Source organism: Oryctolagus cuniculus, chromosome 1 (assembly GCF_051225735.1).
Source record: "Oryctolagus cuniculus isolate XC-2025 breed Fujian yellow rabbit chromosome 1, ASM5122573v1, whole genome shotgun sequence".
NCBI lineage: Eukaryota > Metazoa > Chordata > Mammalia > Lagomorpha > Leporidae > Oryctolagus > Oryctolagus cuniculus.
Genome location: NC_142867.1, coordinates 184,285,888 through 184,298,867, shown reverse-complemented (window position 1 = coordinate 184,298,867; position 12,980 = coordinate 184,285,888). Strand labels below are relative to the sequence as shown.

The 12,980-nt window shown below is 37.5% G+C and overlaps 1 protein-coding gene across 7 annotated transcripts in view; it reads left to right on the top strand.

The window, feature by feature from the left end:
• Positions 1 to 12,597, top strand: part of HACD4 (3-hydroxyacyl-CoA dehydratase 4) — a 29,632-nt gene extending 17,035 nt beyond the window's left edge. For 5 of the 7 annotated variants that reach the window (XR_016224015.1, XM_070065963.2, XM_008254198.5 and 2 more), the window contains 3 exons: positions 6,750 to 6,856; positions 10,210 to 10,335; positions 12,180 to 12,597. Coding sequence is in view for 6 of the 7 variants with exons in the window: in XM_070065963.2 (XP_069922064.1) it covers positions 6,750 to 6,856; positions 10,210 to 10,335; positions 12,180 to 12,262 (316 nt within the window). In the remaining variant the exon portion in view is untranslated. The remainder of the gene's footprint in view (positions 1 to 6,749; positions 6,857 to 10,209; positions 10,336 to 12,179) is intronic. The other 2 variants (XM_089317786.1, XM_070065970.2) reach the window with 1 other exon arrangement.
• Positions 12,598 to 12,980: the final 383 nt, after the last annotated feature.

Here is a 12,980-nt window from a genome sequence, read left to right as displayed (position 1 = left end):
ATTTTTTTGACAGGCAGAGTAGGCAGTGAAAGAGAGAGAGAGAGACAGAGAGAAAGGTCTTCCTTCCATTGGTTCACTCCCCAAATGCCCACCATGAAGCCAGGAGCCAGGTGCTTCCTCCCGGTCTCCCATTGGGTGCAGGGACCCAAGCACTTGGGCCATCCTCGACTGCCTTCCCGGGCCACAGCAAAGAGCTGGACTGGAAGAGGAGCAACCAGGACTAGTACCCGGCGCCCCAACCGAGACTAGAACCCGGGGTGCCAGCACTGCAGGCGGAGGATTATCCAAGTGAGCCATGGCACCAGCCAACCTCTCTCTCTCTCTAACTCTTTCAGATAAATAAAGATAAATCTTTTTAAAAAACATGAAATTCAACAACAACAAAGTAATCAGTTAAGAAATGGGCAAAAGATTTGAACAGGCATTTTTCATGAAAGGAAATTCAAATGGCCAACAGACAAATGAAAAAAATGCTCAGGATCACTAGCCATCAAGGAAATGCAAATCAATGTCACAATGAGGTTTCACCTCACTCCAGTTAGAATGGCTCTCATACAGAAATCAACAAACAACAAATGCTGGCAAGGATGTGGGGGAAAAGGTATCCTAATCCACTGTTGGTGGGAATGTAAACTGGTGCAGCCACTGTGGAAGATAGTATGGAGATACTTCAGAAATCTGAATATAGACCTACTATATGATCCAGCATTCCCTCTCCTGGGAATTTACCCAAACCAAAAGAGAGTGGGAAAGGGGAGGGTTGTGGGTGGGAGGGACGGTATGGAGGGGAAGCCATTGTAATCCATAAGTTGTACTTTGGAAATTTATATTCATTAAATAAAAGTTAAAAAAAATCAGCATCTGAAATAGTTTCTGTACCCCCATGTTCATTGCAGCACAATTCACAATAGCTAAGATGTGGAATCAACCCAGATGTCCATCAGCTGTTGACTGGATAAAGAAATTATGGTGCATATATATACTATGGAGTACTACTCAGCCATTAAAAAAAAAAAAACACACAAAATCCTGCCTTTTGCAACAAGATGGGCACAACTGGAAACCATTATACCTAATAAAATAAGCCAGTCTCAAAAACATAGATATCATATGTTTTCCCTGATCTGAGGTAACTAATAAAGTACCTAAAGTGTATTGTATTATAGTGAAAAGGACATTTTGAGATTTGATGATTGTTTACAGCCCTTGTCTTTTACATTGAAGAATGCTATTTTCTTCTTCATACTCTTTGTTGAACTCTTCTACTTAGTGTAGGGTTAACTATATGATCATTAGGTAAACTGAATTAGATCTTTGTAAAAATTAAGAGTGGAAATATTCCTAAATCTATATATGCAAAATGTATGAAATTTGTAAAAGCTAAATAAAATTTTAAAAAATTGAAAAAAAAATCCTACCAAAAAATTCTTAAGTCCCTCTCAGAAATGGTAAAAAAAAAAGATTCTAAATCTTCATATTTTCTGGATTGACTATAATTATAGAATTAAACAAATGAACACAAAAATATTCTGATTTTGAGAAATATTAAGCAAAAACAAAAAATACATTGAGTCCAAAGTTAAATAGAATGAAACATTTTGATGAATTAAAATGATTTTTCATATATATACCTCAGTAGTCATAAGTTATTTCTCATTTTTTAAATAGCTTTATAGACTTGGGGCAGATTTTGTGACTTTTTCTAGCTCATGACTTGCTATTTATGAGACTTTGGAGCCTCAGATGGGACTGTAGCTGTCCATATATTGTTGTTGAGTAGTCCTCATTCTTTTAGTATTGATTCAGTCACAGATAAGCTTAATAGACCCACTACAAAACAACTTCCTCAGTGAACGTGGTAGTGTGCTGTCATGGGAAGACTTTTGGACACAGTGGCAGGAGATCACAGGATGAAACCCACGTCCACTACCTACTTACTAACTGATCTTGGGCAATTACTTAACCTTTTAAAAAACATATTTATTGTCGCCAATCAGGGAGAACATATGATATTGCAACAACTAACTGAGCACCAAAGGGGAAACTTGTTGAAGTGAAATGGACACTATGAGAAACAGTGACTTGATCAGTTCTTGTCCTGATGGTTGATGTACAATGCAATACTTTATCCATTTTAGTATTTTTTTTTGTTCTAGTACCATTGGTTGAACTCTGTAATTAACACACAATTATTCTTAGGTGTTTAAATTTTAACTGAAAAGTGATCCCTGTTAGGAATTTGGAAAACATTATGCTGAGTGAAATAAGCCAATCCCAAAGGGACAAATACCACTTGTTCTCCTTGATAGGTGACAACTAACTGAGCACCAAAAAGGAAACCTGTTAAAGTGAAATGAACACTATGAGAAACGGTGACTTGATCAGCCCTCGCCCTGACTGTTGATGAGCAACTTAATACATTATCCCTCTTAGTATTTTTTTTGTTTGTTCTACTTAATACTTTTGGTTGAATACTGTAATCAATACACAATTCTTCTTAAGTGCTGAAACTTAACTGAAAAGTGATCACTGTTAAATATAAGAGTGGGAATAAGAGAGGGAAGAGATGTGCAATTCGGGACATGCTCAAGCTGACTTACCTCAAACGGTAGAGTTAGAAACATACCAGGGGATTCCAATTCAATCCCATCAAGGTGGCATGTACCAATGCCATCTCACTAGTCCCAGTGATCAATTTCTGTTCACAATTGATCATAATGATAGGACTAAGAACCAAAGGAATCACATAAACAAGAATAGTGTCTGCAAATACTAGCTGATAGAATAAAAAAGGGAGAGAACGATCCAACATGGGAAGTGAGATACACAGCAGACCCATAGAATGGCAGGTGTCCTAAACAGCACTCTGGCCTCAGAATCAGCCCTTAAGGCATGCGGATCCAGCTGAAAAGCCCATGAGAGTATCTCACGCATGGAAAGCCAAGACACTCTGGAAAAAAAAAAAAAAAACTAAATGAAAGATCTCCACGAGTGAGATCCCAGTGGAAAGAACGGGTCATCAAAGAAGGAGGTACCTTTCTCTGTAGGGAGGAGAGAACTTCCACTTTGACCATGGCCTTGTCTAAATATGATCAGAGTTGGTGAACTCAGGGGGCTTCCATAGCCTTGGCAGCTCATGACAAGAGCCTAGGGTGATTACTGATGCCATAAACAAGAGTGTCAATTTGTTAAGACAACAACAGGAGTCACTGTGCACTTACTCCTCATGTAGGATCTCTGTCCTTAATGTGCTGTACATTGAGATTTAATGCTATAACTAGTACTCAAACAGTATTTTTCACTTTATGTTTCTGTGTGGGAGCAAACTGTTGAAATCTTTACTTAATGTGTGCTGAACTGATCTTCTGTATATAAAGAGAATCGAAAATGAATCTTGATGTGAATGGAAGGGGAGAGGGAGTGGGAAAGGGGAGGGTTGTGGGTGGGAGGGACGTTATGGGGGGGGAAGCCATTGTAATCCATAAGCTGTACTTTGGAAATTTATATTCATTAAATAAAAGTTAAAAAATTTATTGAGATATTACTTATGTGCCTAAAATTCACCCCATTAAAACATAAAATTCATGGTTTTTAGTATAATCAAAGAGCTGTGCAAATGCTTTCCGTAATTTAAGAACATTTTCATCTCCCTCCCCCAAAAAGAAACAACATACAATCCTCTCTCCCTCCTTAACCCCACCCTTGGAAACCAATCATAATATCTCTATGGATTTGTCAATCTTGACATTTTCATATCAATTGTATCATCCAGTATATGGCCTTTTTTTGATTGCTTCTTTACTTAGCATTATGTTTTTATGGTTTATCCAATGTAGTATGTATGAGAACTATACTGTGTTTTGTGGCTGAAGAACATGCCATTATATTGATATACCACTTTCCATGTATCCATTTATGAGTAGATGGACATTTGGGTTGTTTCCACCATTTGGCCATGAATAATACTACTATGAACATCCATGTACAAGTTCTTATGTGTGCATGTTTTGGTTTTCTATTCTTAGGAGTGAAATTCCTAGGCACCTCCACTTTTGTAGCTCTAGTTTTTCTCTCTTGTAAACTGAGGAAGAGTTACCTTCCCAACACACCCTAGAATGGCTGTAAAAAGTAAAAATCAAGGAACTTCCTTTCTGATAAAGCATTTATGAAAAATCCATAGCTAACATGATGGTTACTAATGAAAGAATAATGATTTCCCCCTACGTTCAGAAACAAGACAAGGATATCCCTCTTATCAACATGGTTCTATTCAACATAGTACTGAAAAGCCTACGCATGGCAATTAAGAAAAAAATGATATACAAGGCATCCAGATTGGGAAGAAGTAAAACTATCTTCATTGGCAGATGACATGATCTTATATGTTAAAAGTAATAAGGAATCCACTAAAATATTGGAACTAATAAATAAGTTTATTACAGCTGTAGAATATAATATAAATATATCAATATACCAATGTTATTTTAATAAAATGAACTATGCTAAAAATTAAATTAAGAAAATACAATTTGTAATAACATAAAAACCAAAAAAAAGTATTTAAGAATAAATTCAACAAAAGATGTACAGAACTTGTGGCCAGTGCTGTGATACAGTAGATTAAGCCCCTGCCAGCAGCATCAGCATCCCATGTGGATGCCAGTTTGGAATCCAGCTTCTGCACTTGCCACCCAGCTCCCTGCTAGTGTGTCTGCGAGGGCAGCAGAAGATGGCCCAAGTGCTTGAGCCCCGGCACCCATGTGGGAGACCTGGATGAAGCCTCTGGCTTAAGACTTTGGCCTCTCCCAGCCCTGGCCTTTGTGGCCATTTGGGGAATGAACCAACAGATGGAAGATTTCTCTCTCATTCTGCCTCTGCCTCTCTGTCTGTGTAACTCTGCCTTTCAAATAAATAAAACTTTTAAAACAATTTGTATTTTTATACTGAAAACTACCAAACATTAAGATCTAAATAAATGTAAATGATATCCCACACTGAAGACATAATTTTGTGTTTCTTTTAAAGATTTGTTTATTTTGAAAATACACAGACACACACACGGGGTGGGGGACGGTATTTCCACCCACTGGTTTATTTCCCAGATGGCTACAACAGTCCCAGCAGTGAGCCAGGCAAAAACCAGGAGCCAGGAGCTTCATCCGGGCATCCCATGTGGGTGGCAGTGGCCCAAGCAGTTGGGCCATTTTCTGCTGTTTTCTTTAGGTCATTAGCAGGGAGCTGGATTGGAAGTGGAGCAGCCAGGACTTGAACCTGCACCCATATGGGATGCCAGCATTGCAGGTGGTGACTTTACCTACTATGCCACAATGTCAGCCCCCCAAATACTGTTAAGATGCCAGTATTCCTCAAACTGACCTGGAGATTCAGTGAAATCCCTATTGGAACTCAGGTGGTTTCTTTGTAAATATTGAGAAATTTATCTTAAAACTCATATAGAGGGGCTGGTGCTGTGGTACAGCAGGTTAAAGCCCTGGCCTGCAGTGCCGACATCCCATATGGGCACTGGTTCGAGTCCTGGCTGCTCCACTTCTGATATAGCTCTGTGCTATGGCCTGGGAAAGCAGTAGAAGATGGCCCAAGTGCTTGGACCCTTGCACCTGCATGGGAGACACGGAAGAAGCGCCTGGCTCCTGGGCTTCGGATCAGCTCAGCTCCTGCCGCTGCAGCCATTTGGAACCAATGGATGGAAGGACTCTCTCTCTCTCTCTTTCTCTCTCTCTCTCTCTCTCTCTCTCCCCCTTTCTCTGTAACTCTTTCAAATAAATCTTTAAAAAAAATCTCACATAGAAAATCAAGGAACTCAGAATAGTCAAAACAATCTTAAAAATGAACATAGTTGGAGGAATCACACTTCCCAATTTCAAAACTTATCATAAAGCAAAAACAGTCATATTATAGTACTGGCATAAGGGTCAATCATGAAATGGAACTGATATTCCAGAAATAAACTCTCACATTTTCAGTCAATTAATTTTCAACAAGGGTGCCTCAATGGGGAAAAGATAGTCTTTTCGACAAATGCTGCTGGCACACTGGATATCCACATGCAAAAGAATGAAGTTGGACCTCCACCTCATTTTTAAGAACTAAAAGTATAAAACCCTTAGTAGAAAATATGGGAGGTAATTTCTTATGACTTTAAATGTAGCAATGGAATCGTAGATATTACATGAAAGCAAAAACCACCTAACCTATTCAAAGAAACAGAAAGGTGTAGACTACTTCATCTGTTTTTTCTCAGTGGTAGGTTTAAAGGTATCTACTATTCCCAAAGCCAGCTCTTGGTTATTTTTTTTTAACTGAACACATAAGATGGCACAAAAATAGGGGGAATATAAATAAGGAATTGAAGTCACATTTTGGTTATTAAATTCATTCCTCAGATGTTTACAATTAAGTCTATCTTAAAACACCTGTGTGCTACATAAAATGGGTGTGGCTTTTAAATGAAATTGAAGTTACTAATCAAGGACTCTTGTAACTAATTTCTTGAGGGTTAACAGTTATATTTTTGCTGTTCAGCTCTATATTCCTGATCCTCTTCATCAGACAAGACTGACATTTTTTTAACCTATTACCTTGCCTAAATTTAATTAAATAAAGTATGTAATTAGCACATCTTCCAGTTTTGTTCCTGTGTTTATTATTTAGTAAGGTATTTTCCATTGCTGTTATTTCTCAGACATCAGCAGCAAATGAGACTTATGACTCTCCTTGTCTCCTTTTAGATACACTTACAGCATGCTATCAGTCATCGGAATGTCATATGCTTTCTTTACATGGCTCAGCCAAACACTATGGATGCCAATTTATCCTCTGTGTGTTCTTGCTGAAGGTAAGACAAGAGTGATTCTGTATTACTTACTGGCAAAAGCTACCTAGTTTTGATGATTAAGTTTTTTGTAATTACATTTTGATGGTGAGTTTGTTGGTGATAAAAATGCCATTTTTGCTAGTGCTTAGCTCACTCAGTGTATCTTTCCTGGCATATTACCCTTGATGCAAAGATGTAAAACATTAAGAAGCAAAGTTGGGTAAGGAAGCAGCTCTTCACATAGACAACATAATGGATAAGAACCAAGGCCAACTGGGTTCACGTCCTTAGCCTTAGTGGCTCCCTAGATGAGTTTTGGGTAACTCTTGAATCTCCCTGAGTCTTCTTCCTCATCATTTACATTTAGAGATCCTCCGAGGTTTTACTTTTAAGGCATGTAAGCAGTTCTTGCTGGCTAGATTACATTCCTTACTTTCCACCTCCATTCAACCCACCCTCTGCCAACAACTAGTTAAATTGTATCTTGAGGTTAGTCATCACTTTTTTTTTTAATTTAATGAATGCATTTTTACATAGATGCAACTTTAGGAATACAGTGGTTCTTTCCCTCATATCCCCCACCCTGCTCCCTTCCCACCTCCCATTTCCTCTCCCATCTCCTTCTTCATTGTGGATCATTTTTAGTATGACTTTATATAGAGAGAACCATCCCTATGCTAATCATAGAGTTCAACAATTTGCCCCGATGCCTACACACAATCTATAGAGTACAGTTTGAGGAGAGAATTTGCAGTCACTTCTCATATTGCAATTCAATAGGGACAGAGGTCCTACCTGGGGAGCAAGTGCACATTGACTACTATTGTTCCTTTAACAATTAACACTTTTTTATGACGTCAGGGATTAATCGAGGCTCTTGTCGTGAGCTGCCAGGGCTATGGAGCCCTTTTGAGTCATCACTTTCTGAGGGAAGTTGTTCCTGAATTCAGCTAGGTTAATTTAGTCTAGTACAGCATCATGGGTATCTTTTTTATTGGTCCTATCACAGTTGTAATTAGACATTTGTATTCTTTGCTTAAATCAATTTATCTGATTAGGCTCTAAATGCTGTGAGAGTACCGGGGTGTCTGTCTGGTTTTGCTTCCTCCCTTCCTCCATTATACATAATAATAAATAAATACTGAATGAACTACTGAATACATATGGACTAGGCTAATTATATAGTCCAAATATAAATCTAAAATTTTAAATCAAATAATTTAAGAAGCTTAAGGATATCTGAAGATCATATGCTTTCTTCTATAATGGATTTGGTGGATTGGTAGTGAACTCTTGAAAGATAAAAATGTTTGAAAACTAAAGACATAAAATAATTAAGAAAGCATTTTATAGTAACTAAAGGAAAACATAAGGAAACAGATATAACATGAGATGGTGACACTGGCAATACTTCTAAAGTATTTAAAACCCAGCACTAATTAAAACCACATGTTTTCTGTCTACTGATGGCTAAAGAAAATGATTTTAACTTATAGTAAATTATATTATACTTTTAAAAGCTTCTTTCAAAAGGAAGAATTTTTAAAGTTTGGAATAGACTATGCTAAGAGAATATGAAGAACAACCTTGAAAAACATACACACACACACACACACAGAGAGAAAGAGAGAGAGAGAAAGAGAAAGACTGCCCATTCTTTAAGAATGAAATCCTTTACACATTGGAGTATGTATTAAATATACTCTTTGTTATTTAATATGAAAATATTATAAAAATAAATGAAATGGGTGATATTGAGGAGACATCATACAAAGTATAAGTTAGATCAGGGCAATATATTTTTCCCCAAAGATTTATTTATTTATTTGAAAGTCAGAGTTACACACAGAGAGAAGAGGCGGGGGGGGGGGGGGAGAGAGAGAGGTCTTCCATCCGCTTGTTCACTCCCCAATTGGCCACAACTGCCAGAGCTACGCCAATTTGAAGCCAGGAGCCAAGGGCTTTTAAATGAAATTGGTCCAGTTCTCCCACGTGGGTGCAGGGGCCCAAGGACTTGGACCATCTTCTACTGCTTTCCCTGGCCATAGCAGAGAGCTGGATTGGAAGTGGAGCAGCCAGGACTTGAACCAGCGCCCATATGGGATGTTGGCACTGCAGGTAGCAGCTTTACCCGCTTTGCCACAGCACCGGCTCCAAGCCTTCTCTTTTCTAGGAAAACCGTGTTCTTACATTATTGCCATACAACTTATGTTCTTTTATTATATACATGAAATTATTCTTGTAATTATACAGTAAAGTACTTACAGAAAAAAGTCTAGAAACATATGTGACAAAGTGTTAATAATGATTAATTCTGAGTGATGGGATATGGATGATTAAGACTTCATAGGTTTCTATATAATTCCAAAGCCCAAAGTATAAAAAAGTTAAGAAACCTACTTAACTTTTGATAACTCTTGCTTTATATGCTTTAGCAAGTATAATTTTCCATCTAAAGGTAAGGCAAGTAATTACACATAAATAGCGAAATTAACTAATTATATTGATCAAGTATATTCTAGAGTCTTAGGTGCAGTTCATGTTAATCTTAGATGGCACGTCTGGTATCAATTTAAGGTCCTGCACTGATGTTACTCATACCCCGGTCCTGTCTGACTCTAACACCTGTGAGATAATGACTTTTCTTCATTTCTCTCTTTTTAAAAACTGTAAAAATTTTTAGATTCACAGAAACTACAAAAGTTATACTTCATCTAACTTACCCAATTGATAAATCTTATATAACACTAGCATCATATCAATTAATTCCATGAAATGTTATCAAAAATCTATACCTAGGTTACAATTTCATAGAACCTCTTTCTCTTTTATCTGATATCAGCCTTCTCCCTCATAATAAGTAGACCAGCATTTCTCACAGAATTGCTTAGAATTTTTAAATACTATGGGGACTGGGGAGGAAGAAGATATTTCTAGGCCAGCTAAGTTGAGGAAATGTTGTAAGAAACCAGTTTTGTTATTGCAGAACTCAGAAATCCTACTAGGCTAATGTATATTGTGAAACTCTAAAAAGAAAGTATATGCAGCATTTTACAAATTTCTCTGTCACCCCTATTTGTAGCTTAGGGAACAGATATATGTTGAGTTCTACTTCAAGAAACAACTGTAAACTCTTTTTATGTAGGCATGATAAAGTATACTATGGACAAAAATTCAACAAGTCATACAGCTGTGACAGCCCTGCCAACTTAATCACTCAGTAAATTTCTATATCAAATTGTAGCTTTAGCAAAAGACTTCAGCCATCACCACAACCTGTTCAAAGCATCTTTCAGCTATGGAGACACACAACCCTGTAACAAGTTAAGGAAGGAAACCTTGTGATGTGGTTTTTGTTGTTTTGTTTTAAACAGCATTTGCCATATATCAGTCTCTGCCTTACTTTGAATCACTTGGCACTTATTCCACCAAGCTGCCCTTTGACTTATCCATCTACTTCCCATATGTGCTAAAAATATATCTCATGATGCTCTTTATAGGTAAGTAGCTTTTCTGTTTTATTTTTGCATTCTTCCATGGCTTTGTGATTTGTGCTACCATCCACCAATAATAGGCAATTTGATAAACATAGAAGAGACCAAGGAGGAAGCCTGACACAATGAACTTGGTCTTGGTAATAAAATAACTGAAAGTTATAATGCTTTATGCAGGACGTCATCAGATCAAAAATATCACTGTTTCACTGTATGAATCAGATATAACTGCATTGTGTATAAAATACAAAACTTTTGATCATGGCACAGTATCTACTAACAAAACCAGATGTCAAATTAAATAGTATTGTCTGTTTCTGATTTTTACATTTATATCTATTTTGTTTTCTGTTTTTTACTTGCTAATACTTTCTAGCAGGTGAAAGAGAGTAAGTGCTAAAGACTCAAGAAAAATGTATGGAATAAAACCTTAATTTAAAAAAATTTGATCAGTCAGCTCAATTGTTTTCCAGGATATTGAGAAAAATATTTCCATTTTTAAATTTTACTTTCCTTAGCTGTAACTTTCTTTAGATTTTAAAAAATTTATTAATTTTTCTAATATTTTTTCATGTTAATATTATATTAATACAAAGAGAACAGATTCAATATAGTTCATAAGTAGAATTTTTTTTTTTTTTGACAGGCAGAGTGGACAGTGAGAGAGAGAGACAGAGAGAAAGGTCTTCCTTTTTCCATTGGTTCAACCCCCAGTGGCCGCTGCAACCAGCGTGCTGTGGCCGGCGCAGTACGTTGATCCGAAGCCAGGTGCTTCTCCTGGTCTCCCATGTGGGTGCAGGGCCCAAGGACCTGGGGCCATCCTCCACTGTACTCCCAGGCCACAGCAGAGAGCTGGACTGGAAGAGGGGCAACCGGGACAGGACCGGCACCCCAACCGGGACTAGAACCCCGGTGTGCCGGCGCTGCAGGCAGAAGATTAGCCTATTGAGCCATGGCGCTGGCCTCATAGATACAATTCTAAGAATATAATAATATTCTTTTCCTTTCTCCCATTGTTTCCCTTTCTCTCTCTCTCTCTCCCTCTCTCTCCCTCTCTCTCTCCTTCTTTGTTCTTCCTTCCTTTCTTATTTTTTGAGATGACATTTTTTTAAAGATTTATTTATTTATTTGAAAGGTAGAGTTAGAGAGAGGCAGAAGCAGAGAAAAAGATCTTCATCCACTGGTTCACTCCCCAAATGGCTGCAATGGCTGGGGCTGGGCTGATTGGAAGCCAGGAGCCAGGAGCTTCTTCTGGGTCCCCCTTGCTGGTGCAGAGGTCCAAGCACTTGGGCCATCCTCTGCTGCTTTCCCAGGTCATAGCAGAGAGCCAGATTGGAAGTGGAGCAGCCAAGACATGAACCGGCGCCCATATGGGATGCCGGCCCACTATGCCACAGTGCAGGCCCCAAAAATAACATATTTTTAATTAACATTACACTCAAGGACTTAATCTTCCACTAAATAAAGGATCAACATGTAAAAAAACCATAGTTTAATAGTAATATAGGCAAGGGATATAAACAATAATCAAATGGAAAGATGATCATTTTACCTAATCTTCACAAATCAACAAAACAAAGATTATATGGCAACATGTATCACAAAAACAGTATGTACAGAAGAAAGACAAATGTGAAACTGTAGAAGAGGAAGAGAGAACTACCCAAAAGAAAAGGGAAACAAATTCCTTGCAATGTAAGCACAAGGAGTTTGTTTTATTTCTCTTGCTGCATAAAATGTAGGCACCTCTTTCAGTATTTCTCCTTCTAATTGTATTTGAAAATCAGAGTTATTTCCAGAAAAATGGTTAATTAACCTTACTTACTTTGCCATTTCTTTCTCCACATTAGGTATGTATTTTACCTATAGTCATCTTTACTTAGAAAGAAGAGAAGTCCTCAGCATCTTTCCCGTGAAAAAGAAGAAAATGTGAAGAAGAGCATTCCAGTGTGCATGAGAAAAGACAAGCTTGTGGATTCAGCTGCAGGAAATACAACACGGGAAAGTATTCTGGTGGAAAAATACCTACTATTGGACAAAAATTCATGACATGAAATAATTGCATTTATCCCTTAAACTATCTAGACATATCGCAGCAATCAATGTTTCTTGCACATTGTATTTTCAAATATACCCTTGCATTCCCTATATCACCAAAGCTGTGGATTTGATACAAGTTGCATTTATATTGTATGAAGTATGTTTTCCTGTAAGATTAATGAGAAAAAGGAAATTGACTGAAGTAAATTCAATTATATTGAGAAACTATACCTGATAATCTGAATTATTTCTTTTCAGTTCTGAGTTCCCAAACAGCAGCCAATCTATAGGAAAGCCATGTAAAATATACTCTAAAGTTTTCTAGAATAACATTTTATATACAGAAGTCCTTGTTGTCCCCAGAGCTACCCACCTTAAACATTACACACACTTAAAATATTGAGCAAACATCTCTCTAAACATATCTTAGTTCATTCTTCTATAAGAAAACACCAAAAATTGGGTGACTTATATGACAGCAAACCGATTTCTCACAGTTTGGAAGCCCGAGAAGTCCAAGAACGAGACGCCTATCACTTTCATAACTGGTGAAATCCCTCTTTCTGATGTGAAGATGAATGCTTTTCTTGTTGTATCCTCACATGAGAGAG